This window comes from Manduca sexta, chromosome 23, assembly GCF_014839805.1.
Source record: "Manduca sexta isolate Smith_Timp_Sample1 chromosome 23, JHU_Msex_v1.0, whole genome shotgun sequence".
NCBI classification, from domain to species: Eukaryota; Metazoa; Arthropoda; class Insecta; order Lepidoptera; family Sphingidae; genus Manduca; species Manduca sexta.
This window is the reverse complement of record NC_051137.1, coordinates 1,553,164-1,580,380: the sequence shown is the minus strand read 5'-3', so window position 1 is coordinate 1,580,380 and position 27,217 is coordinate 1,553,164. Positions and strand designations below refer to the sequence as shown.

Here is a 27,217-nt window from a genome sequence, read left to right as displayed (position 1 = left end):
CCGAGACGTCAGCATTGCCGTCGTACCATAGTACTACACTATGGAGGCAGTCTAATTTATTGATACCATTAAAGCGTAGTTGGCGATTAGGATGGTTCCTTAGCATCCTCCCTTTCATGATATACAATCTTACTTGTAAACTAGTGTTTTAGCATTATGAGGTGGTTAAGAATTGCTTAAATAGCTGTCAAAAATATCACCGGTTTCCTAGTTGAAACCTTATTAAGAGGCAAGATGGCGGGTTCTGACTTCAGCTGATCGAGTCAATTTGTGTTTTAACTAAGCATAGCTTTGTGAATTTTTTATATGTAAGACTGTAAAACTATAGTGTACGTCAAGAAAACAACATATTCCAATGTGTTGTAATTGGCTGTATCGGTTTAACGACAATGCCGCCAACGTCCAGTTTAAAATGGAGAAGACACACGTGATATTATGTTTGCTGGTGGTAGTATATATTTCTTATCTACTCGGATAGCGACCACTGTACACAAGGTGTTACAACTCGCCATAGCGGCTGACGTAAGTGTGTTGCGTTCCGGGATCAGCCTGTAGAACCGGATCCACGGGCCGGCATAATTGTGTCGATTGTCGAGGGGTAATCATCTCTCGTCAGTCGACATTGTATTGGACCCCACTACACTTACCATCAGGTGCTGTGGGGTCGCTTTACCGTGTACGCATAACATTTTTTTTTAAAAATGTGTTTGGCCAGGTGACTATGAAAACAAAAATAACGTATACAAATGGTATAATAGCACAAAAAGGAATCTCGAATAGAAATAATTTGAAAACACATCAATAAAACTCATTTATTATACATCAAAATAAATATAGCAATACCAACATAATATACATAACATTAAGTACAGCGTGTGCGCTTACAGTACTACCAACATACAAACAATGCACCAATATTATTATATATAATCACAGCATCTTATTGCATAAGCTTGCTTACACTAACCGTAACATTATCACGCATGCCTCAAAAGGGTAGACAGAATTAAACAAAGGAACAAAACAAGCTTTATTATTTTCGAAAGGCTTAGATAAAGGCGACAATAGTGCTACATTAGCAGTAATTATTTCCGTCCCATGATGTGATAGATGTTAGGGGCCGTTCTAGTATTACGTAACGCAGTTTTAGAAGAGTTTTTTAAACGTTTTCCTGTACCCCCCTTCAAAAGTTATGTAACTCTAAAGTAACATTTTTTTTTTAATATTCACAATTATTTTACGCTAAATACCGGAAAATCGATAAAAATACCTTTATTGTTGTTTTAAAATAAAAAACAATGGCACATAACGCTTTGTATGAGACCCCTCTCCCGCCCTTGTTACACATCGTAACATTTTAGAAGACCCCCGCTCTCCCCCAAATTGCGTTACGTAATACTTGCACGGCCCCTTAGCCATATTGCATATAAATTTAAATCCTGGATAAATTAGTTTTTAAATATTTAAATTAAACTATTTTACGAATTTTATCGCGGTTTTAATATTTTACTTTTCTCTCGACGTTTCGAAGACTTTGCAGCCTTCATTCATTTCCGTTCCCCCCCATGACCATGATGATACGTAAAATTCGTAAAATAGTTTAATTTAAATGTCTAACATTTGCGTAAACTTAAGAAATCATTATAGTTTTTCGATAATATTTATATTTTTACTGACTCGGTCTAGGAATCGAACTCATTTCATTATAGTAATTATTTAAATAATTTTCAATTAATTTTCTTTGGTTTGATTGTAATGTAACATGTTTATGCTAGCGTAACTCTTTGCTTCTGCAGTTCGCTGGTCACAATCCTCTGTTCAGACGTAAGACTTTCGCCTCGGAACCTTTTGTATCTGTAAAATCAAATGATATTAGAAATATAATGTACTCAACCATTGGTTTTTATTTTAAACTTCATCAAATGAATTCCATTATTTGATAACGTAAAAAAATCCTTAGTAATGTCAAGTTTGTAGTTCACGGCTATTAGTACTTGTAATGTAGGTTGGTAATTTAATTATTATTATAACAATGCGGGTAGATTCATATTGTATTGCCCCACTAATTATAAGACAGTGCTCAGTTTAGTTTGCGAATAAACAGCTTAAATACTGGACGCTCGAGTATTATTTTTCCCCACACGCATACAGTTCAGTACTTAATACTAATTAAATAAAAAAAATGATTCTTCAGTTTTTATCGCAGTTATAAACCATAATTTCTTCCTGATGTTTCGAAGACTTTGCAGCCATCATGATCACTGGGGACTGAGGTGTTGTTCATCCCAAAAGTTCAAGTTACAATATCTACCTACATTTTACAATTATATATATTTTTTATTTTTTAGCTGTTGACAGTCAGATCTATGCAGAATGAGCTCACAGTGTCTTGAAATCTGACAGCCAGTCTTTTGGATTTTGATTTAATTAAATATAGAACTGTATCCCAGGCTTGTACAAGCTTCCAACCATTAACATTATTAAAATTCCAATGTTTTTAAGAAGAAAATTATAATATAAAAAACCGCTATAAAATCACGTAAATATAAGGTATATAATAATAATAATAATAATAATATCAGCCCTGTATTATATGCTTGCCCACTGCTGAGCACGGGCCTCCTCTACTACTGAGAGGGATTAGGCCTTAGTCCACCACGCTGGCCTAGTGCGGATTGGTAGACTTCACACATCTTCGAAATTCCTATAGAGAACTTCTCAGATGTGCAGGTTTCCTCACGATGTTTTCCTTCACCGTTAAAGCGAACGATAAATTCACAAAGAATACACACATGATTTTAGAAAAGTCAGAGGTGTGTGCCCTTGGGATTTGAACCTGCGGACATTCGTCTTGGCAGTCCGTTCCACACCCAACTAGGCTATCGCCGCTTAACATAAGGTATCATTATATAAAATTAAGCTAAATATTTTAACAAAAAATAATGTATCAAAATATTTATCCATTATATTAGTATACTAACTTCAAGTGACTATTCATAAAGTACACTAGTCCATACTCACATGACATCATAGAAGAGTCTCTGCTCTCTGGACAGCGAGGGCTTGGTCTCCTCTAAGGCACTCCGGATGTCCTCCACAAACACAACCACGGACTCCATGTTTTTGTCTTCACTTGTCACCTACACATCATTATCAAAATTATCATTATGTGTATTTAGATATTTTAACCAATGTATGTATGTATTAAGTTATTTTTTTTTATAAGTGCACTGCAAAATATCCTCACTGCTCCTGATGGTAAGTGGAGTGGGGTCCAATAGAATGTCGACTGACGAGAGATGATTACCCCTCGACAATCGACACAATTATGCCGGCCTGTTGGAACCGGATATACACACGCTGATCCCGGAACGCGACACACTCACGTGGGTCACTATGGCGGGTTTTATGTATGAAAACAGTGTGGGCGAAGTGGGCTTCATTCTTTGAGCTTTAATGTGGGCAGCATAAATAGCTTTTTGTCGGTTCCTAAATCAAAAGAGGCTAAGGCTTTATTAAAAAAATATTTTGATTTCACCAAAAGTTAGTAGGCACAGGTACAAGTGGACGTACGGAGCGACATAGTCGTGAAATAACAACCAAGCTCCTTAAATAAAGGTTTAAAAAAAATACCTTAAAAATCAAATCTTATTCTTGTACACTAACGCTCCTTGTATGACATACCAGTTGTCTCTCAAGCCTGGTGAGCTGCGCGGTGACCAGCAACGACTTCAGATCCGCGGGGGAGTAACCCTCGGTCAGCTCAGCTAATTCCTGCAGATCCACTTCCTCATCTACTATGACACTCTTGGTTAACGTTTGCAGGACTTGGTAGCGACCTCGCTGTGAGAAAAGATCAGATTAATTTTCATCACAGTTAAAGTAGTGAATATCCATGGTGCCACATTTCAGGTCGAGGGCATAAAAATCAGCTGCTTTTCTGATGAATAAACTTGATCAAATTTCTTACTTATGCCACTTTATAAACCTGCATATCTATATACTAATATATAAAGCTGAAGTTTCTTTGTTTGAACGCGCTAATCTCGGAAATTTCCAAACCGATTTTGATTTTTTTTCACTAATAGGAAGCTACATTAGTTTAGTGCTATAGACCACTTTTTATGGCCGTGCATTCGGTGTGAATACCCAATGCAGAAAATTGCCCTGGAGGGGAATGAACATGGTTAGAGTATCCTGTACATACCGCATCAGGCAGCGCGCAGTACACGTGCCGCTGCAGCCGGCCCGCCCGCAGCAGCGCGGGGTCGATGAGGTCGGGGCGCGAGGTGGCCGCCACCACCGGCCCCCGCGCTCCGCCCTCCGCGCCGTCCAGCCGCGCCAACAGCTGGTTCACGACCCGGTCAGTCACTCCAGTCGAGTCGTGCCCGCGTCTGGACGAAACATTAATGATATATTTTTATAGTAAACTAGCTGACTCGAAGAACTTCGTGCCGTCATATTTTCTCTTCCGTCTCATTCGCACACAAAATTTTGTGAAATTTTTAAATATTTGCTATAATTGTTTTTTTTATTTTTTTTCATACAAACCTCCTGACAGTAACGAACACATAAAAGAAAGATTTATCAAAGCAATCTTATAATATCCAGTCATAACTCTTGGTATAATAAAAATAGATAACGCCTATTATAATCTAAATGAGCTTTCGCGCCAAATTAATTTATTTATAATTTCTATAATTAATCAATATAAGACTATAGACGAAAACAAATTACAGCATAAAATTGTGAGTGAATTTATGGATATTTTTAATTGACTCGTGCGACTTCGTACGTACACGCACGATATTTCTAAAAACGTCAAATACTAGCAGACTAAAGACTAGGTATGACTTAAAAAATATAAAAAATAACGTCTATGAATAAGGGGGTTAGTGTTTATGATATTTAAAGTAATAAAAAAATCCTCTTATTACTCACGTATTAAACTCGGATTTCAAGTCAATATAATATTAATTACAACGGACAAAAAACGCACGCCTTTCGCGTAATTAATTCGTACGCAAGAGTCGAACAATTTTATGTACAAAGTGCGGTCGGGCTAAATTTCTTTTTTAATACTAATAGCAGTGAACAGTATTAAAGACCATATAAAGATGTTAGTATTAAAACAATGAAAGCTAGAGGACACTTACAATAGGAACTTACTTGGGCGCGAGACTGTCGAACTCGTCGAAGAACAGGATGCATGGACGCTTCATGTCGGCCCTGGAGACAGATATCTTAATTTTATTGAACAAAAAAACAGCGTATTGATTGGAAATTTTTTTTTGCATTAAACGAGTTTTTGCTCTATAAGAATTTCGAAGGTGTGTGAAGTCTACCAATCCGCACTAGGCCAGCGTGGTGGACTAAGGCCTAATCCCTCTCAGCAGTAGAGGAGGCCCGTGCGCAGCAGTGGGCAAGTATATAATACAGGACTGATATTATTATTATTTATTAAACGAGTTTATTATCACATAACGTCGGTAGTGAGTCATCATTATCCATCAGCCTTTTGACCAATAAAGTACCTTAAAATGACACATCTTAATAAAACAAGTTTCGGACTTTATCATGACTTTTAGTATTTCAATTTTCTCGCGTAAACTAGTTTTATTTCTATATCTCACATTCGCGTAAACCTATGAAATTGATAGGACGTAGTAACATCATCATCATCAGCCATATATTATATACTTGCCCACTGCTGAGCACGGGCCTCCTCTACTACTGAGAGGGATTAGGCCTTAGTCCACCACGCTGGCCAGTGCGGATTGGTAGACATCACACAACCGCAAAATTCTTATAGAGAACTTCTCTGGTATCTCCCTCACGATGTTTTCCTTCACCGTTAAAGCAAGTGATAATTCACAAAAAATACACACATATTTTTTTTTTGAAAATTCATAGGTGTGCCCTTGGAATTTGAACCTGCGGACATTCGTCTCGGCAGTCCGTTCCATACCCAACTAGGCTATCGACCAGACGAAGTAACCCTGACGGACAAATATATGCAATCTTATTAGTTGGCTATCGGACAACGGTGATTCACTATTTTCTTATCGCGAAAGAACAGTAGCGACATCTATACACATTACTCACTTGTCAAACACATCTCTGACAGCTTTCTCGCTCTGTCCTATGTACTTGGAGAGCAACTCCGGTCCCTTCACGGTGATCATGTGCATGTTGTGTAGACGGGCCAGGCAGGAGCCGATGTGGGACTTTCCCGTTCCAGGAGGGCCGTATAGGAGTATCCCGCAGGACTGCGACGGGAAGAGGGCTGGGTACTGAAAAAAAAATTATAGTATAAATCAAGTCCCAGAAATGACTCCAAAGGATAATTCAATTAACAATAATATAAAAATGAATCCCTATTTCCCTTGATCACGCCATCACGCGTGAACGGCTGGACCGTTTTCACATTTCTTTTTTGTTTAGTTGTTGAAAAAAAATTCAAAGAAATTGCGCGGAAAATTTAAGAAAACTTAACGAAAATATTAATTTTATATAACTTTTAATTGTTTGAAATAACTGTCAGCGATTGACAGAATGCGCGCTGCAAATTCATAGTTAAGACAGGACGTCTGTCGGGTCAGCTAGTCTATACTATTATATAATCTATACTATTATATAAAGCTGAAGAGTTTGTTTGTTTGTTTGTTTGTTTGAACGCGCTAATCTCAGGAACTACCGGTCCAAATTGAAAAATTCTTTTTGCGTTGGATAGCCCTTTGTTCGTGGAGTGCTATAGGCTATATATCATCACGCTATACCCAATAGGAGCGGAGCAGTAATGGCTAATCTCAGGAACTACCGGTCCAAACTGAAAAATTCTTTTTGCGTTGGATAGCCCTTTGTTCGTGGAGTGCTATAGGCTATATATCATCACGCTATACCCAATAAGAGCGGAGCAGTAATGGCTAATCTCAGAAACTACCGGTCCAAACTTAAAAATTCTTTTTGCGTTGGATAGCCCTTTGTTCGTGGAGTGCTATAGGCTATATATCATCACGCTATACCCAATAGGAGCGGAGCAGTAATGGCTAATCTCGGGAACTACCGATTCGAACTGAAAAAATATTTTTGTGTTTAATAGTCCTTTGTTTGTGGAGTGCTCAAAGTTATATATCATCACGCTATACCCCATAGGAGCGGAGCAGTACTGGCTAAACTCGGGAACTACCGATTCGAACTGAAAAAATATTTTTGTGTTGAATAGTCCTTTGTTAGTGGAGTGCTCAAAGTCATCACGCTATGACCAATAGGAGCGGAGCAGTAATGGCTAATCTCAGAAACTACCGGTTTCAACTAAAAAAATCGTTTTGTGTTGGATAGCCCTTTATTTGTGGAGCGCTATAGGCTATATATCATCACGCTATGACCAATAGGAGCGGAGCAGTAATGGCTAATCTCAGGAACTACCGGTTTAAACTGAAAAAAATCTTTTTGTGTTGGATAGCCCTTTGTTCCTGGAGTGCTATAGGCTATATATCATCACGCTATGACCAATAGGAGCGGAGCAGTAATGAAACATGTTGCAAAAACGGGGAAAAAATATTAGTTTTGAGAGCTTCCGTTGCGTGCGCTGCGTAAACGGTTAAAGTTATGCAACAATAATATATGACGGGATTGTGCCTCTTAAAAAGTTCTAAAACATAATCTATACTATTATATAAAGCTGAAGAGTTTGTTTGTTTGTTTGTTTGTTTGTTTGTTTGTTTGTTTGTTTGTTTGTTTGTTTGTTTGAACGCGCTAATCTCAGGAACTACCGGTCCAAATCGAAAAATTATTTTTGCGTTGGATAGCCCTTTGTTCGTGGAGTGCTATAGGCTATATATCATCACGCTATACCCAATAGGAGCGGAGCAGTAATGGCTCATCTCAGGAAATACCGGTCCAAACTTAAAAATTCTTTTTGCATTGGATAGCCCTTTGTTCGTGGAGTGCTATAGGCTATATATCATCACGCTATACCTAATAGGAGCGGAGCAGTAATGGCTAATCTCAGGAACTACCGGTCCAAACTGAATAATTCTTTTTGCGTTGGATAGCCCTTTGTTCGTGGAGTGCTATAGGCTATATATCATCACGCTATACCCAATAGGAGCGGAGCAGTAATGGCTCATCTCAGGAAATACCGGTCCAAACTGAAAAATTCTTTTTGCGTTGGATAGCCCTTTGTTCGTGGAGTGCTATAAGCTATATATCATCACGCTATATTCAATAGGAGCGGAGCAGTAATGGCTAATCTCAGGAACTACCAATTCGAACTGAAAAATTCTTTTTGTGTTGAATAGTCCTTTGTTTGTGGAGTGCTCAAAGTCATATATCATCACGCTATGACCAATAGGAGCGGAACAGTAATGGCTAATCTCAGGAACTACCGGTTTGAACTGAAAAAATCTTTTTGTGTTGGATAGCCCTTTGTTCCTGGAGTGCTATAGGCTATATATCATCACGCTACGACCAATAGGAGCGAAGCAGTAATGAAACATGTTGCAAAAACGGAAAATTATTACTTTTGAGAGCTTCCGTTGCCTGCGCTGCGTAAACGGTTAAAGTTATGCAACAATGATGTATGACGGGATTGTTCCACTTAAAAAGTTCTAAAAAATATATTATAAAACAAAGTCCCCCGCTGCATCTGTCTGTCTGAACGTGTTAAACTCAAAAACTACCCAACGTATTAAGATGAAATTTGGTATGGAGACAGTTTGAGACCCTGGGAAGAACATAGGCTCCCGGGAAACTTCTACTTTTATAACGGAAAACTTTAGCCTGAAAAACTTTATAACGCGGGCGGAGCCGCGGGCAAAAGCTAGTATATTATAAAACAAAGTCCCCCGCTGCATCTGTCTGCCTGAACGTATTAAACTCAAAAACTACCCAACGTATTAAGATGAAATTTGGTATGGACACAGTTTGAGATCCTGGGAAGAACATAGGCTCCCGGGAAACTACTACTTTTATAACGGAAAACTTTAGCCTGAAAAACTTTATAACACGGGCGGAGCCGCGGGCAAAAGCTAGTTAACAATAAAGTAAGAAAACCAAGAAGGTATGAAGAATATTTAGACAAGCATGTTATGCAGTGAACATCCTGTATTTTTTTATACTGTGTGTAAAATTTTCTCACCATAATGGGCCAGAATATGCACTCGGTCAGCTCCTGTTTGACCTCCTCCAGACCTCCCACGGGACCCCAGATGTCGAACGCGTTGGCTTTCTCCTCGTCCTTGGTAATGTCCTCCACCAGACGGGGCTTGGGATCATCGGGGTTTGCTTCTAAAAATGGACATATAGGTACTTTTTTATCCTAATTCATTTGGTATTATTAACATATCAATCACATCAAATCATTAATGATAGCCTAAAAATTTAAGCAATCAATCCTGGGAATAGATTAATCAAAAAAAAATATAGTCGAATTGAGAACCTCCTCCTTTTTTGAAGTCGGTTAATAAGTAATATTTAAACATATCAACCTTATTCCAATTGGTCCATTTTCGCGATCAATCCGAAGATAGCTATTGGGATTGTGAAATAGTATTCACTGGTGGTAGGTCTCTCGTATGTGAGAGTCCGCCTGGGTGGGTACCACCGCAGTGTCTATTTCTACCGCCAAGCAGCAGTGTGTAGTCACTGTTGTGTTCCGATTTGAAGGACATTATAGCTGGTGTAACTACTGGATATAACGAGACTTAACATCTCATGTCTCAGGATGGCGAGCGCAGTGGAATACCAAACAATACTTTGTAATTCAAGATGTTGGATGGTGTTTCTATAGTTTATGGGCGGTCGTATCGCTTACCATCAGGCGAATGACAAGCTCGTCTCGTCATTCAAAGCAATAAAAAAGTGAATCTTATCGCTACGTATAACAATAATAAAACACCCTGTATAACTTACTTTTCTTTTTCACTGCCTTGAATATCTTCTTATTGAGATAGTCGGTGATATCTCTAATGGTACAGCCGGCCGTATCCATTGCCAACTTGATGACGTCATCGTCTTCCACTTCGAACTCTTGACGGATTTTGTCATGTAGCAAATGTTTGAATAACTCCGCTCTTTCATCCTAGAAATTTAAGTGTAAAACAAGTTAAAATAATTAAGGGATGAAAAAACAGTGCTCAGGTTAAAATTCTAATAAAGTAATACTTAATTTAAATCAGTCCGCCCCGTGACCATGAAGGCTGCAAAGTCTTTGAAACGTCGAGAAAAAATTAAAATGTAAAAAAACGCGATATCCGAAAATTTGTTTTAATACGATGTCTAACATTCATGTGAACATTTTATAATAATTATTATTGTTTATCTCAATTGTAATAATGAAATTCTTATTTTTTAGGGTATTAAATATAAACATGACCAGCGAAATAAATAATAAAACAACACCATTTTTATTTACAATTTTCCTTTGTTAGTTCTAATAATTATTTTAATTCATTTAAACTCTAATTTACCATAACAGACCTGTGGCAATTAAACTTACCTGTTCAATATCAGGTATATCGAAATGCGACGTGAACAATGGTTTCCCGCTGAACTGCCTCAAGGTAGGATGCAAGGCCTTCATGCTGAGTGACGTCATCAGCACGCACACACCTGAACACGTTTGCAGTAAATGCTTTATCACTACCGCTAGCCTACAACAATGTATAAAATATATAAACACACATACATCGCGCCTTTATCCCAGAAAGGCTAGGCAAAGATGTAATCAGGACACCGACTTTGTATAGTATCAGTCCGAAATCTGGAATTTATGTCAAATAAGATGATCTTCTCATCGCTATCATATCATGGGATGGAACTCACAAGGTATAAATTAATGATGATATTTTAAACATCCTCTACTAATGAAGTATTTCCATTATATCTACCGAAATGAGCATAAGAGCCCATGCACACTTTTGTGAGCGACCCGAAGACGATCATTTTTATTATAAAAGTTGTAGCCACAAATGGGTGATATGTACTGCACTTTCTTGGACGGCATCGTAGCTTGACTAAATAAGTCTTGTTCTTCATATATATTTTTTTATATACGAACAAGACATGGTGACCCCACTGCACCTGATAATAATTAGAGTGGGGTCGACATAATTCGAAGTCGATACAATTATGCCGGCCTGTTGGAACAGGATATACACAGACTGATCCCGGAACGCGACACACTTACGTGTGCCACTATGGCGGGTTTTAACATCTTGTGTATGGTGGTCGCTATCCGAGCGGATATAAAATATATCCTACCACAAGCAATTAATTATTAGATTATTACATTTTAATTATTTGTTTTACACAGCTCTTTTACGAATAGCGACAAAGCCATTAAAAAATACAACAATATATTTTTTTCATGTATAAGATAGAAGTTTCTTATAATCAGTTACGTAAAATATAAGATACCTTTGATAATAAGCAATGTCCGGCGGCGACGCGCCCTCCATATTGGGAGGAACTAGAGAGTCCACGTCATCACACACCAGCACCGCGGGACTATGTTCCTGGCACATCAGGATCGCCTTGCCCAACACTTCTGGGAGGTCCTTGCGACCCTTCAACGAGCGACAGTGTAGTATGTGAGACCAGACTGTTAGTTCCTTTTGGACTATGTGGCAGAGTGCGGATTTTCCTGTGCCGCTGAGACCTGTAAACAAGATTGTAATTACTAACTTTTCTTTTAAGGCGATACCTCAAGGTCCATTTTCATACATTTTGTTTCGGCTTTAATCTGGGTAACTAAACAAGTATTGGCAAGTAAAGAATTTAAATTCACGTCTAGTTAGTGATTAGTTCTCGCAGTTGAAAGAAAAACGTAAAAATAATTAATAATCATGGATATTTCGGCCTTTAAAATTTAATATGACGAAATTTTATTGTTACCCAGATTAAAGCCGAAACAAAATGTATGAAAATGGACCTTGAGGTATCGCCTTAAAATATCTTTTTTTTGGGTGATATTTTAATGCTTTTTTTACTGCTTTGAATAACGAGACGAGCTTTCCGTTCGCCAGATGGAAAGCGATACGACCTCCCATAAACAGTAGAAACACCATCCAACACCTTGAATTACAAAGTATTGTTTGGTATTCCGCTGCGCTTGCCATCCTGAGACATTCTTCTGTAATTAATAATTATGGAGGATTTGTATCACACTGATAAGCTGATTGTCTCTGTGATTTAGTATTACACCAAGTATAGTTAAAAAAATATGATTTTTAGTGTGATTAAAAAAATTACTTACCGGTAACCAAAACATTGCTTTTGATCTCTGAAACACCTTTGAACGTCGCCTCTCTGTGTAACTCAAAATAAATATTAGATACAACCTTCTTAACTAACCCCTCCATACTTTTGATTGTCCTACAATAATTCTTGTAATCATAATCCAAATTAGAAACTACTGGTTTAGGTAGCACTAAATCACTATCGGTCAAGCATTTAGCTGCGATCGTACATTGCCTAAACGATTCCGAATTAAGCATTGTATACTTTAACTTGTCTGGCTTAAGTTTAAATTGGAGGAACCCATGCGTAATCTCCAAATTCTGCTTCACCATTCCATTGTTTATTAAAAACTTTTTTCCAGAATGAGTATGCTCTATTACACAATTCTTGAATTTCTCTATAACATCCATCTCTGACTGTATTTGGTCCGAATACGTCACTACATCTATATGATCTGGTTGTTCTAAAGTGTCTCCGATAATTGTAAACATTATTCTCTTCCCATTCTCCACATTAATAATAGCATTCAATGATTTAGGTATCAGCACCGTTGGAATATTTTTATTATAAACGTCCCTACACAAGCTTCTGTACACCACATTATCAATCTGTATAATTTCTACACACAATTCATTGATATTGTTATTATTTTGTCCGTCAGTGTCATCATCTGTTAATATCGAAGGTATTTGCTTCATTGTTGCAAGAATTACGGTCATATTCCTATATTTTTCATCTATGAAATCTTCATGGATGAAAACAGTGTAAGGATGTATTAAAAACTTTTTACCGTCACTGTCTATAGGGACTGCTCTTAGAACCAACCGTTTGGGAGCATTTAGGTATGGACGAAGCATTGCCTCATTTATAAGTCCTATGTTTTTAAATTTGCTTTCTTTAGGCACTGTGGTGGGTGTGTGCTGTAGGCCATGGTAACTATTGAATGCATCAACTTTAACTATTATTTTGCTTGAATTGACTAGGAGACCAGTTTGCTTCGGCATGAAGACGATTGGTAAGGAAGGTGATATCCAAACTATGGCTTTTTGGTTTACTACTACCAATCTGAGTTGATCCAGGATTTTCATTTGTAATAGTTCTACATTGTGCTCCTGTAACAATAGGCTTTTTAATTATCTCAATTTCACTATCCCACAAGGTTATTGCAATGCAAAAGACACATAAAATATTTATTTACAACTTACAATCAGCGTAATTGTTTTTTACTCAGATACCAGTTAAATAAAGTTTCTAGTTCCAAAAGAATTCAAATCATAAATCGCAAAATCTAATATCCAAAATAATTTTCTAGCAAAAGAACACAAAAATTACCAATATCTCCTGATCATCCGGACTATCTGTGTCAACAAACAACTCATCCAACACCTTGACATCACCATACGGTGATACAAACACATCCGCACCCTCGTCCAAGCCAAGCAGTCTGCTGTGTATGGGGTTGCAGGCTATCTGGCCCTCGGGGATGCTGCTGTTGAACACCACCCACAGGTACAACTGCTTGTCTTTGTACAGGAGTTGGATGGATTGTGACTGAAAAGTATTTTATTTTATACAAATGAATGACAAAAATATACATGCCACTGGTCTAATCATGAAACAAATGACTGCTGTCAGCTTTGTGAAATTTGTGTGGAATGGCATTCTTGAAATAAAACTATTTTTAGTATTTTATTGCGGTTTCCTATATTATAATTTTCTCCCGACCTTTCAAGGACTTTGCAGTCTTCATGGTCACAGGGAGACTAAGATGTTGGTTGTCCAAAAAGTCCATAGTATCTACCTAACTTACAATTATACAAAATTTTTAATTATTTTAGCTATTAACTGTCCAATGAATATTATTATGAGTATTACATATATTTGCTAAGTATTTTATATAATATACTTTTGATACATATTCAATGAATGAATAATAATGCATTGGCACTGAGAAAACACAATTATCAAAAAAGACTAAAATAATTTTATATGTTGTTTACTGGTAAATACATATATGAATATGTATGATGGATATATAGAATAAATCACTCTGATATAAACTGTTTATTCCAAGATTCATACAGAATAAAATGAGCATGTTGTTATTTTTCTGCATACTAGAAACCCAGAGTCCCGAATTAACACCCAATATGGCAACAGGCTTGCCTCCTATCACAACATGGGACAAAAAACACAAGCAAAAATGGCCCAGGGTGCACATCTGATTACCCTTTCAGAGATGAAGGTGTGATGTGTGTATGTTATATCCAGCCCCAGTTCTATGGGGAGGCAAGCTGGAGCCCATGCCCTGGGCGGCAAATCCAAACTTAGCAGACAAATACACAACTCATAATTAACGCAAGTTTGACTACTGAGACATCCAGAACATTACACACATAATTTATTTCCCGTGGGGCTCGATATGATGATAAAAAGTTAAAAAAAAGGTGGGGGGCGGCATTATCTAGATTTTACCCAGCATCCAAAAAATTCAAGATCCCGGACTAATGATATCAGAGAAATAGTAGTGTTAACATTTATTCTTTAAAATTATAAACAAAAGCAGTGCTTTGGTTAATCTTGTGGGTATGTAAGGGTATATAAACAACCTAGTGAAACATTTTAATTTTCTTTTTACTTATAATAATTTGCACCAAGTAATATAATTTAACAATAAAGAAATAGAACGAGAAAAACATAAACTGATTTTGTCACTTATTATCATTGTATAAATTTACAGACTATGAAACAAATTGAATAATACAATCTTAAAGACTTAGTAGTGCGGATTAAGTAATGAGATTTCATTTGATAAAGTACGATCGGACTCAATTAACGTATAGGAATGTTATAAAATTTTTACGTTTATGTGCAAATAAAAAGATAACCTATGCCACAAAAAAATCGCTCCATTCCAAATGTTCTGCAATTTATATGCAATATGACATCACAATTATGAAGTATTTACAATAAAAAGCATTACCTGTTCATTGTTTGTGCTGTACTTTGGACTTATATACGCGAAGCATGTTTTTTCGTGTGTAAACGAAATTTTAAGCCTCACACCCCCTAGCATGTCTAATAATACTAGTGATATAAATGCTAAAACCTATAAAATACACTTTGAAGCACAATAATTTTTAGAATTCATTCAAAATAAAACATACAAAACACAAATTTATTATCAATTAAATTGCGTTCCATAGCAGTGTCAAAATATGTCAACCTCTTACAAATATCATTACTCTAGAAATTTGTATTTTTATCAAATAATAAACGAAAACTATGAAGTTTATTTATTATATTAATTATATCGAATATTATAGTGCATTAACTGAAGCATTTGTTAATTAGAACAATGTGATTATAATTTATAATTGATTCTTAACTTTATTGAAACTTTAGCCATATGCTAAAATTTAAGAATTAAATGTCTATCTTGGAACATAGCTGTCAAAATGAACAATCAAACAGTTTTTTTGTTAAGATCAGTAACAAAAACTCAATACGCACAGCCTCATCTACTTACAATAACAAAATGTTCCGGTATAATTCTAATCAAAATTTATCATAAATCAGAATTCATAAGTAAACTTCAACTTTTTCTAACTTTCGTACATAATATTTTAACTTTTATTCCGTGTGTATTTTTTCTTCACTTTTAAAATTATTCCTAAGATATTTACACATCACATACGCATTGTAGCTAATATAGTGAAACCAGTTTAAGAATATATTTATATTTAGGATTAAAAATCGTAATATTATTTTGTTAAAAAAACGTTACATACATTTACAAGCGTGAAATGAAACGTAACTCTGTCGTTATTGGGCCAGTCTTACTCAAACGGGCCAATAGCAATTCAAACAGCCCAACGGTTTTTGAAAACGTTTCTGTCCGGTGTCTTGCCAAGTTTATCACAGTTTTTAGATAAAATTTTACTATTGCGAACTAGTGTTTGGCCGTGAAACTTAAGTAAATATAATAAATAAACCAAAAACGGCGGCTGCCGTTTTATAACGTGAGTATACAATGATCATTAGAAAAGCGTTTGACGCTATGCAGACGTTCGCTTGTTTTGCCTCCATTTTTGGTCGTTAGATGTGACGATTTTGAATAGATTGTTTACGTTTACATACTAATTTCCTGTGTCGAGACATCGAGTTTTGTTGAAACAGTGCCATTTGTCGTTTGATGCAGTGCACGTGATATTTGGATATTTTTTGGGCAGGTTTGACAATGGCGCCAACAAGGTTGGCATCGAAACCTTTGGGCGTCAATGAGAACCTGAACGGTATGCTGGGGCACGGGATTACGACGAGGAGTAAGCAGCTAGCTTCTCTGAAGATGCACAAGGACAGTTTGAAAGTGCCCAACAAAAGAAAAGCGGACAGTCCCTTGAAAGACTTGACGGCGAAGAGAGCCGCCTTCGGAGACATCACAAACGCTTTCAACAAATCCAGCGCACCACAAGACAAAGATAAAATAATGGCCGTGAAAAAAGTGACTGTGGAGTCTAAAATGCTACCGACTGTGAAGGTAACTGCATTTTTTTATTTTGTCTTATTAATATTTGAGTATTTTTATGTGTGTTACAAGGTTTTAGCAATAAAATCAATGCTCAGCACGCCCTTTTTATCCAGTCAGCTGTTAAAGCACCCAAAGCTCACGTAAATGGGTCAATGAACTTTCCCTCCAAAAAGCTCTTGTGCCAAAAATCACATGATGGCTTCTGGTAGTGACCACTTATACTTTTGTAAATACTGTACGAATGAAAGCCTCCTATTACGAATCAACGAAACAATATGGCTGATGATATATTTGATTATTTACACATATTTCTACAGATAGAGCTACTTTAAAATATTTTGGACTTACACTGAATGCACTAAAATCAAATGTCCCTGGAGAAACCTATACATTCCAAATGACTCAACTTCTATAAGCTTTATTAACCTTGTGTCAATTGTTAAAAAAGTACACATTCTCAGAATTTGAATATTTTAAAAATAAGTCAAGCATCTTTACTTTCCATACAAGTATATTTATCTACTGGAAGGTGAAAGAACTATGCCAGAGATCAGATTTATAAATCTAAAACAAGAATATAACTTCTCTTGTTTTCCCTCTAGTCTTGTGCCATTGCTTAATATGTAAAACTGCAGAAGAGTAATGAATTGTGACCTTGTTAATACAAACAACAAAAATCATAAGCAACATCCCATCCATAATTTTAAGCCTTCAGGCTTTCCTGTTGAAATTAAGAAACACATTCTGTAACCTTTAATGGACCACACAGAAGCTTCTTAATATTCGCATCCTGTTAAAAAATCAGAATTATACTGGTCTATATTATACCATTTATTACTTTGTTACACCATCTTGTTGATATAAAAATCCTTGACCCATATTTGGTTGGTCAATTAAATCACTTGAACATTAACCCACTTTTTTGATCAACTAACTGTATGATGGCTATCTTTAAATAATTTGAAACAATTTAAATAAAAATGACACTATATTAGATTTTGCTGGTTTTAAATTGTTTTGTTTTATCCTTGTTTTATTATATAGTAGGTCTATAGTATATCTGCTATATGTTGGGTGGTAAGCCGTAGTGTGAGCACTGTTTTCTGGTTTGGTGGCAAGTCTAATTACTCAATATTATAAGATGTAGCATCTAATATCTTAAGACAATAGTTCTGTACAATTGTACCATAAGTATACTGTAATTAAAGATCTGATTGGTTTGTCATGTGAAACCTGAATATTGATAATGTTAATATATAATTATTTTTTTAATAATATAGCTGATTGATACAGTTGAAGTTTGATTTAACAGGAAACTACATATCAGTTGAGGTAATAATATAAACAACAATATCTTATGACCTTTCAATTATCTACTGTATTTGGTATAATTGTTACAAATATATACATGCAGTATAATAAAAGTGTATTCCATATCTATCTCTAAAATAGGTATGCATTTCTTTTAATGATGCCATATGACTCAGATTGTAGTATCTTCTCTGAATATGCTGTCATTCATCAAATCAGATCTTATGTGGCTAAAATCTGATTATAGATAAAACAGCTGATTGCAGATTAAGAATTGAAGAATAAAAAAAATTAACATTAAACAAAAACTAAAAAAAACTACAACTTTCAGACAATCAAACCTCAGACAGCAACGCTAAATGGTAAGACATCAAAAGCCAAACAACTGCAGAGGGTTGCCACAAGCGCTTTGGAGACAGTGCAGAAACATTTCGCCAAGGATCCGCCCAAGCCGGTCGCCACCAGGGCGCAGAACGGCATCCTCAAGAACATCGAGAAGAAGGACAAGCAGATAAGCAAAGAGCAGAATCAAAGCCAGAACTCTGTGAAGTCGTCCAAGAGCGATGTTTCTGGAGAACCGTCTCTTTATATGTCTGCTTTGGAAAATATGTGAGTGTTTTTATTTTTTAAGTTAAACCATTTTATTTTTGTTTTTTTTTTTGTTTTCTATTAGGTTTGTCATCATCACAAAAAAAAGTTTCAAGTTTACTCTAAACTTCAAAGTAGAATGAATGATCTTACACCTATTCCTGGTGAATTCGTTATTAATGAATTATTGAAAAGTTAAGCGCAGGATTATTAGGGATAGAATTTCTGCCTATTATTCGACTACTGCGGCGAATGTTACCAACCGGTCTAATATGGTGGAAATATTTCACATGTTATTGGCGCTGAAAATTATATCGTCACGATTGATTTAATAAAGAATACGGTCGGCATTTTTAAGACTCGTTGAGCGGGAATATTGATAGCGACTGACCGTCGAGTTCAGTACATCAAAATATAAATACTACACTGTAACTATACCTACTGAAATACCGCTGCACCGTGCCCTTATTCTCTGCACTAGATACCGCTAAAAGGTGGTATTGTCAAAGGTCCCCAATTTTTTAGGAAGGTAGTGCCGGTTGTGTTTGGTCCAACGCCCTGACTTCAATCTTCGAGGTTCAGATACGTGTGCCAAATGACTCATTGACGTCTATCTCGGAATCGCATAGCAACAATGATGTGGCTAGATAATAAAGGGCTGGTCCAAAATAATGCTGTCTTCTGAGCCGGCCGTGTTTATTTTTGTAACACGACCAGTCGAAACGTTAAACGCTGTGAGCGGTTCTAAACAAAAAAAGGTCCTCGATTAAACTGTTTGGTATAATGCTTTGATTAGTTTTCAAAGTGTTGACCTAAAATAAATCACGTCTGGGTCCGAGAGCCCCGGTGCGCTCGCCCGCCTAGTCCTACCTAATAAAGGCGCAGTTCTTAGATAGAATAATTTTGTGTGTTCTTACTCACAGGCATACATTTGGATTTGCTAAATGACCCCAATTTAACCAACCCAACCCCAATGGGGAAATATCGTTACCCCCTTTTTCTAGGACATACTACTAATTTTGCTGGTAAAAGCAGCTTGTATCTTGAAATTTGCTGCAGCTCTACAACTGCGCCGGCAATTTTTAGCCACTCTTAAACCTATTATTGATTATTGAAATTAAACTAATTTTCGGATTCTATCGCGGTGCTGGTATTTCAATGTCTAACATTCGCGTAAACATAAGAAATCATTATTATTGATTATGTGCGCCATGCTCGTGCGCGGCAATACGAGTATTTGCCTCGCGAGCCATTTTAAGTATGAATTTTTAATGTAAACCACAGCCAGCGAGCGTCTTCACCTCGGTTCTTAGGAAACAGCCATTATCCAGTGTTGGGGCTTTGCATAAGTTACTTTGCCGCGCGAACCAAATCAAAACACGAGTCAACCATGTCAATTGCCCTTGCGCGTCCCTGCAGCCTCCTTGCTACGTTGCTTTCAACCGACAAAAAATGGCTCACCCCGCGGCGTGTGCGAGCGTGGTAATGATTGAATTGGGTCGCGAGGCAAACTGGTACCCACTATGCGCGACTGCCGATATTCAGGTATTTATCGCGCGTAATCAATAGGTTTTAAGACTAATTGCATGGCGCTCAAGCCTGTGGCGCCTTTCTTAGGATCTTGCGCCCCGGGAGCTCACGGACCGCCACCCCTACATCTAAAGTCTGTACTATTTCTAAAATACACAAACATAAAACGGGGTTAGGCTTCTGCCACAGAAGCAAATAGTACCTTCTAGCCATACTTATTCGACCTTTCTATTGACATAAGTTGAAACACAAAAGAATTTTTATGTAACACTATAGTATTGTATTATGCAAAAAAGCTTATGTAAGGCCACGGAGATACGTTACAACTTACAAGTTCGTTGACATTGAACACGTTGAGACAAGTTCAATATGCCCAGACTCGTAAAAAACGTACACAAATCATGTAGGGAGTAGACTTATGTTTCCGTTTACGCTCGCATCTAATTCATCGGCTGTCCGTTGGAATATATTTCTGGAAGCAAAACTGGGACAAAAAAAATAATTATAACAAAACACTTTAGGCATAATAAAATTATGTTCTGTTGCGGTCATCGAACACTGGCCGTTTAGTTCGTTAGCTCACTCCAATGCTCACTCGGTAGGCTACGTACACCGGACGAGGAATTATAGTTTTTATTCATATCATTTCGCGCATATTTTTTACGCATCGTGACCGATGACCGCGAAAGTCGACGACTGACACCTTATAGTACAATGCACTCAATATAACGGCAATAAACAAACATTTAATTATGCAACTATATCATATTGATTAATGTTTCACAATATCGCGCGATTTATTGACAATCAGTCTCACTTATAAACTTGTTTTAGCCTTAAGAGGTGCTTAAGAATTGCTTAAATAGCTGTTAAAAATGTCACTGGTTTCCTAGTTTAAACCTTATTAAGAGGCAATATGGCGGGTTTTGACATACAGCTGATCGAGTAAATTTGTGTTTTAACTAAGCATGCTTAGCTTTGCGAATCTTTTATAAGTAAAACTGTATATGACACGATGTAATCAATATATTAACATACATATATAGTACCACGCCTCTGCCCGTAGGGGTAAGCAGAGACTACGGTTTCCCACTTTGCACGATTCTGGCATATTTCTCTCGTTTCCTTAACCTTCATCAATCTTTTCATGCATTCCCGCCGGTACAAGGTACTTTTGACCTGATCTTTACTAAGAATGTCGGATATCTGACATTAGAAGGTTCGGTGCGGTCGGCCCCTGCCGGCTCTTCCATCCATATTCGCCTTATATACTTTGTCAGTCTCTTAATACATCAGAGAGGGCAATAACACTCCTCTATAGACAGGCAGTCATACCTTTTTGGACACCTTCCCGATTACCTGCACTTACTCCTTTATCTATATCACTATCATATCTAACTTTGTTTCAACACTTGTGAAAACACAATCCAGATATACAAACTCTCTTGCTTGCCTATATTGTCAATCTCATTAATATTATGATGTGAAATTAACATCACGTGTTGCGCCTCAAATGTTTAGTGAATTGGATGCTTTAGACCTAATTAGTATGATAGAATTACGGACGAAAGGGAGTGCGGCGTTATACGATGATATAATACACATATCTATATTAATTCGTTCTTGAAAGTTCTGGTGGCTGTACAGACACAAACACAAATGTTTTTCCACCGCCCCACGTCTTTTATTGAACTCGCGAATTTTCGTTTCTCAGCCGAGCCAACATCAACTACGCTAAACTGTTACTTAACCTTTGTCTTCTAGTGTCCATAGATGATACACCATCATAAAACCCATTTCACCCATCAAAACCTAATCGCTTGCAGCAGATCATCAGACACGACAAAGGAAGAATGCAAGGTGATAAGCGAGAAATTAGACAAGGTGAACCTGGACGATACAGCGAACAGGTCGCTCGACGAGGAGACAGAGACGCCTCATAAGCCGCCGCCGGGCGTCGCGGACTTCGATACGGAGAACTGGAACGATCCGCTGCAAGTGTCGCATTATGCAATGGATATATTCAACTATTTGAAGGGGAGAGAGGTTGGTGGACTTTTATTTTTAATATATCATGAAATTAGTCTTGACTTTTTAGTGAATGTATACAAAAACGTCTGGATGTACCATTGTTGTTACTTAGCTACATGGTTAAGTTGTGAAAGTTTATAATGTGTAGCTTGCTGTGTTCACTAAATTATTAAGGATGACTGAAAATTTCATAGCCCTTTATATTATGGAGTTCTGAAATTAATAAGTCAGCACAAAAATTGCATCATCTAAAGTAGTTTATTGCATCGTCGTCGTACGCCTAATACTAGTGAACTAATAGAGAGTACACCTATGTATTGCGCACTACTATATGTCCTGCGTAGCTGATTTCCTTTGAGATTGGTCGCCGTGGCCGAAATTGGGCTAGATTTATTGACAAATGGGATCCAGGGTATAGGATAATGCTGATTAATTTACTCCCATTTTTAGCGCCTATTCCCCATCGACGACTACCTCAAACGCATGAACGGCATCACGTCGTGGATGCGCGCGCTCCTGGTCGACTGGATGGTGGAAGTGCAGGAGAGCTTCGAGCTGAACCACGAGACCCTGTACCTGGCCGTGAAGCTAGTGGACCTGTTCCTCACACGCTCCACCAAGACTCTGCCGGAGAAAGACCACATCAGCAAGGAGGAGCTGCAGCTGTTGGGAGCTTCTGCGCTGTTCATAGCTTCCAAGTTTGACGTGAGTTCCTTAATCTCGTCATAGCTAACATTCTAATATTGAAACACTGTAAACATGGTATTTTATAACATACAATGGCTGTTTAGTGTTTACCCAACATGTTGTGATAGTGTTTTGTAATTTGTAATACAATTCTGTCTGGGCAGTGTTCCTATTGTTTGTAGCCGACTAGGGCGAGAACTATAAAACGAGTGACTAGTTTAGTCACTATTATATGAAAAAAAAAATGTAATTTTCAGGAGCGCATACCGCCTTTAGTGGACGACTTCCTGTACATCTGCGACGGCGCGTACACGCTCAGCCAGCTGCTCAAGATGGAAATGAAAATCCTGCGCGTGGTGGACTACGACCTCGGCATCCCGCTCTCGTACCGTTTCCTAAGGAGATACGCCAGGGTAAGACGCTTACGCAATACATGGTCTGTAGTTCTTCGCGAGAATTCTTTTTTGACTAGACCCTAATAGATTATATTAGAAATCGTAATAGATTAGATGAACTGTTTTTTTACACTTAATAATTAAGATCTTATCTGGGTCACTTCCATTTTGCTGATAGCAAAAAAAGAAGCCTCGCTATGAGATTGTTGCAAGTCGCCTGAGTGATACAGGTTTAATGGTTGTCAGTATGTGTCAGTATACTAAGGTGGTGTTGTGTGTCAGTGCGCGCGCGTGTCGATGCCGACGCTGACGCTGGCGCGGTTCGTGCTGGAGCAGGGGCTGCTGGAGTACGCGCTGACGCCGCGCTCCGACTCCAAGCTGGCCGCCGCCGCGCTCTACCTCGCGCTGCGCATGAAGTCGCTCGGCTCCTGGACGCCCACGCTGCAGTACTACACCGGTTAGTAACTCATTATAACCAGTGAGGGCTGAGCTGAGCTGATCCTCCTATCTACCTAGGATATTAAGGGCAGAGTCACAACGTAAGCAGTTTTGTGCCGAGCAGTGAGCGAACGAATAGATGTACGGGGAATGGGAAGAATGGCCTACACACAGAAGTGGGACAGCGGCGTTGTTACTTAGCAACCGTGGCGCCAGACTCGGGCCGCCGTACTTACGTCCGTTGCGCGGCCCGCTAAGGTCATTTTCTTGGTATAAACGTCTTAACTATTAGGTAAATAATTTATCAAAATATCACCTTTTCCAGGCTACACACTAGAAGAGATCCTTCCCATCGCGCTAGAACAAAACGCGGCGCTACACAAGAAACCCAAATCGGCGATAAGCACGGTCAGAAACAAGTACTCACATACGATATTCTTCGAAGTCGCCAAGATACCTCTCGTAGAAGACTCTGTGCTGACCAGCTGAGAACAATCGTGTGGCACTTTACACCGTGTGATTAATGTACTAAGGTGGGTTAAAATTTTCTAATACGCTAGTTTTGTATACAGTTTTTTTGTGTTTAAAACCTGTAAGTTTGCGTTTTTGCGGTTAGCGGTGGCGACATATAGCGGTTGTTTTGTATCTAACGTGTTTTGGCATTAAAGTTAGAATTAATATAGCCATAAAGGCGGTTGTATTGTCTCTGGTGTGTTTTGGAAGTTAGAATTAATATGGCCATAAAGTTTATAACTGCATGGCTCTATAGGTATTTTAGGTTCAAAAAATCTTGAAATAGTATTAAAGTATACTATCGTGACCGCCATGTAACCGCAACGCTATCCCCAAAAACCAAAGCTTAACGGATACATGAACGAGCGAGGTTTAACCCAAAACTCTGCAGTTTCGTAACTGTTAGTATTATATGGCTGTTGTATGTGTGATGTATGAGTGAGTTGTATGGATGGACATCATTGCAATCCTTCTAAAGGACAATGTTATAATTAAACGATTTATCCATGTTGACGATATTTAAATTCATTCCAATTGTTGTTCTGAATAGATATTCTATATTTTTTTTTATGAACGCGCTTCCCGCTCGAAGCGCAGATGTTATGCGATATTTGACGATCCAATGATAATATGGACGCTCTGTCCCAAATAGCTAAATCGCTATGTTTCTATCTACCCAGTATTTGTGCCGAGGCAGAATATTGACAAGTTATACATGACATATCCACAATGATGGTGAATTGCTCAAGTTTACGCGCACAGCGCTAATAGTATCGCGAGACTCGCTCGTCTATGTAACTATGGTGACGGCGGACGGCAGCTTGTGTTTGTATGTCGATGAGTGTAGCGGTAACTCGCGGTTGACCACATTTTCCACTAATTTGTATATACTAAAATTCTCGGTAGTTTCTTACTAATTTTCGATACTAATATATTTGTGTAAGTTGTTGCCTGAAGTATTTGATACTGTTGACTATCCCACCGGTGTGTACAAGCTGCCGTTTGTCCGTTGTGTTGAAGCTTGATAGATTTACAATGGTATTGTTTGGTACACAATCGAGTTGCAAATGTATTTATTTCGTATGTACTGCTTACAATAGGTATAACTAATGTAAGGTGCCACACTGGCTCCACAGATATTATTTTTGTAAGTAGGATGTTTACATGTAATTATAAATTAGCTATTATAGTTAATATTCAATTGTTAGTGTAGAGTTGTGTTTGCTATTAAATTACTGTGTAGAAGTGGGTTTGATCAATCTATTTGATGCCAAATATAATCAACTTGAAATATTTGATTATTGAACACGCTTACCCTCAGGAAATGGTTGATCAAATCGCGTTCCCATTTTATGTTTAATGTTGCAATCTCGACGCGCGTATTCTAAAACCTATCGTTCACTTAGCGAATGTAGTTGATAGTGCGTGAAGTTAATTATAATTGTAGCACCAATTTGCGTTCATGTTATTAGACGCGGAAAAGACTGAATTTTGTAAACGTGACAACGATTCAGGTACGGATTGTCTGTACTTAATGTGTGCCATATTTGTTGACACCGATGCGGATGGGGAATGAGTTCTCCGCGACGGGGGGATGCAATCGGCGTAGCTGAGATTCTTCAAAACATTCTCCAATAAATGGACCAAAATCTGGCCACGTTTCTAACCTCAATAGAATTTTTACCAAATATCAATGCCCAAAATGGATGTTGACAGTTTTTTTTTTTTATTTCCTACCGCTTATCAAACGAATGCTGTCTTCCTATAATGTATTATAGGTAGTGAATTTCATTTTGTAGGTAATGTTTGCGATTATATATTTAACAATGTGCAGTCAATCAGCTAATTAATGAAATTATACAATTGATTTTAATAATAATTTTAATAATTTTGAATTGATTTTAGAATATGTTTAATTGAATATTTGTTTTTGACCGTTGGTAAATTTTTACAAATCTATATCATGCTTTCAAGATACTTGAAAACAATAAACACCTTAGTCAAACCTATGACTACCTAACTCCAGTGAGATATAATTCCTTTGGAGTTGGGGGTGTTGAGGAGCTGAATCTCCAGTTCTACATACCCAGATACTAAACAAATACCAGTGACTTCCACAACCATTTGTCCACACAGGGAGTTGAACATGCCTCTCATTTATAGAGGCTGTTTAAAACTGTCAAATGTTATAAATTTTTTACCATGTTCGATAAAATGTAATCAAAAATTCTGATTAATTGTTCAAAACTGTGATGACCAATCACAAAATATGTTTTATTTCATTACTGCTATAATTTTTAAATTTACATTTTAAAATTTAATTCATAGTTGTTGGTAAAAAAATACCAAATAGCCATAGTGAATAGAAAAATTACTTAGTCCCAAAGGCATTTACGAATTTGCAAAGGCCATTACGAAATTTCCATAAAATAATTTTCATCTATTCAGGATTGTCTCTGACGAAGATAATATAAGGGGTTTTATTGATTGACCCTAAAATAACTGCTCTTGACTGTACACATCTTAATCGATCTTGAGATCGCAGGCTCTCGATACGTTTTTATAAGCACGTATGTATTGTCGGCAATTTTTTTGCTAATAATTTAATTTTAATTAATTATAATGGACTTTTTTGTAATTTTTTTAATATAGTTTAATAATAAATTGTAATTATTGTGAGATTATTTGCCCGATGTCATTTTGTCTTATGTTTTTATTTGTAATTTATCACACTTAAAGAGTACAAAATATTGGAATGTTAATATGTTGTTCGTTAATTAGTAAGTTTTAGAGTAATATCACTTTGAAATCTGTTTTTCCTCTTGATAGCATTTGTCTAATTATACAAGGTTAATGTAAAACTTTGACGTGTAAATAAAAGTGATTTTGGTTTGGTATTTTCGTTTTTATCATATTATCCGGTATCTGGTTGTGTCAAGTGCTGCAAATT

The 27,217-nt window shown here is 37.2% G+C and overlaps 2 protein-coding genes across 4 annotated transcripts; one reads left to right on the top strand and one right to left on the bottom strand.

The window, feature by feature from the left end:
* Window positions 1-792: 792 nt before the first annotated feature.
* LOC115443467 (peroxisome biogenesis factor 1) lies at window positions 793-15,431 on the bottom strand. 2 transcript variants are annotated; one of them, XM_030168884.2, is made up of 13 exons: window positions 15,227-15,319; window positions 13,576-13,794; window positions 12,260-13,355; window positions 11,422-11,662; window positions 10,502-10,655; window positions 9,916-10,084; window positions 9,143-9,291; window positions 6,106-6,293; window positions 5,170-5,229; window positions 4,208-4,394; window positions 3,685-3,843; window positions 3,022-3,140; window positions 793-1,854 (listed from the first exon to the last, which is right to left on the bottom strand). In XM_030168884.2, the coding sequence occupies exons 1-13, from the start codon at window positions 15,317-15,319 to the stop codon at window positions 1,767-1,769; spliced, it is 2,922 nt and encodes a 973-aa protein (XP_030024744.2). In that variant the 3' UTR covers window positions 793-1,766. The 2 variants fall into 2 exon arrangements, with proteins under 2 accessions (XP_030024744.2, XP_030024786.2); XM_030168926.2 differs by lacking the exons at window positions 793-1,854; window positions 3,022-3,140; window positions 3,685-3,843 and having other exon boundaries at window positions 4,272-4,394; window positions 5,157-5,229; window positions 15,227-15,431.
* A 650-nt stretch (window positions 15,432-16,081) lies between these two features.
* On the top strand, window positions 16,082-27,164 carry LOC115443252 (G2/mitotic-specific cyclin-B3). Of its 2 annotated transcripts, none has more exons than XM_030168592.2 (8): window positions 16,082-16,265; window positions 16,476-16,783; window positions 18,417-18,694; window positions 22,033-22,249; window positions 22,685-22,939; window positions 23,179-23,334; window positions 23,599-23,773; window positions 24,080-27,164. In XM_030168592.2, the coding sequence occupies exons 2-8, from the start codon at window positions 16,484-16,486 to the stop codon at window positions 24,241-24,243; spliced, it is 1,545 nt and encodes a 514-aa protein (XP_030024452.1). In that variant the 5' UTR covers window positions 16,082-16,265; window positions 16,476-16,483; the 3' UTR covers window positions 24,244-27,164. The 2 variants fall into 2 exon arrangements, with proteins under 2 accessions (XP_030024452.1, XP_030024442.1); XM_030168582.2 differs by having other exon boundaries at window positions 22,030-22,249.
* Window positions 27,165-27,217: the final 53 nt, after the last annotated feature.

Bases quoted from the DNA above. Each gene is read 5' to 3' on its own strand.
- LOC115443467 (XM_030168884.2), bottom strand. From the start codon at position 15,319: ATGCTAGGGGGTGTGAGGCTTAAAATTTCGTTTACACACGAAAAAACA. The intron at 10,085-10,501 runs GTAAGTTTAATT...TTAAATTTCTAG, and splicing joins ATATACCTGATATTGAACAG to GATGAAAGAGCGGAGTTATT. The intron at 3,844-4,207 runs GTATGTACAGGA...CTTTTCTCACAG, and splicing joins ACTGCGCGCTGCCTGATGCG to CGAGGTCGCTACCAAGTCCT.
- LOC115443252 (XM_030168582.2), top strand. From the start codon at position 16,484: ATGGCGCCAACAAGGTTGGCATCGAAACCTTTGGGCGTCAATGAGAAC. The intron at 16,784-18,416 runs GTAACTGCATTT...TACAACTTTCAG, and splicing joins AAATGCTACCGACTGTGAAG to ACAATCAAACCTCAGACAGC. The intron at 18,695-22,029 runs GTGAGTGTTTTT...AATCGCTTGCAG, and splicing joins ATGTCTGCTTTGGAAAATAT to CAGATCATCAGACACGACAA.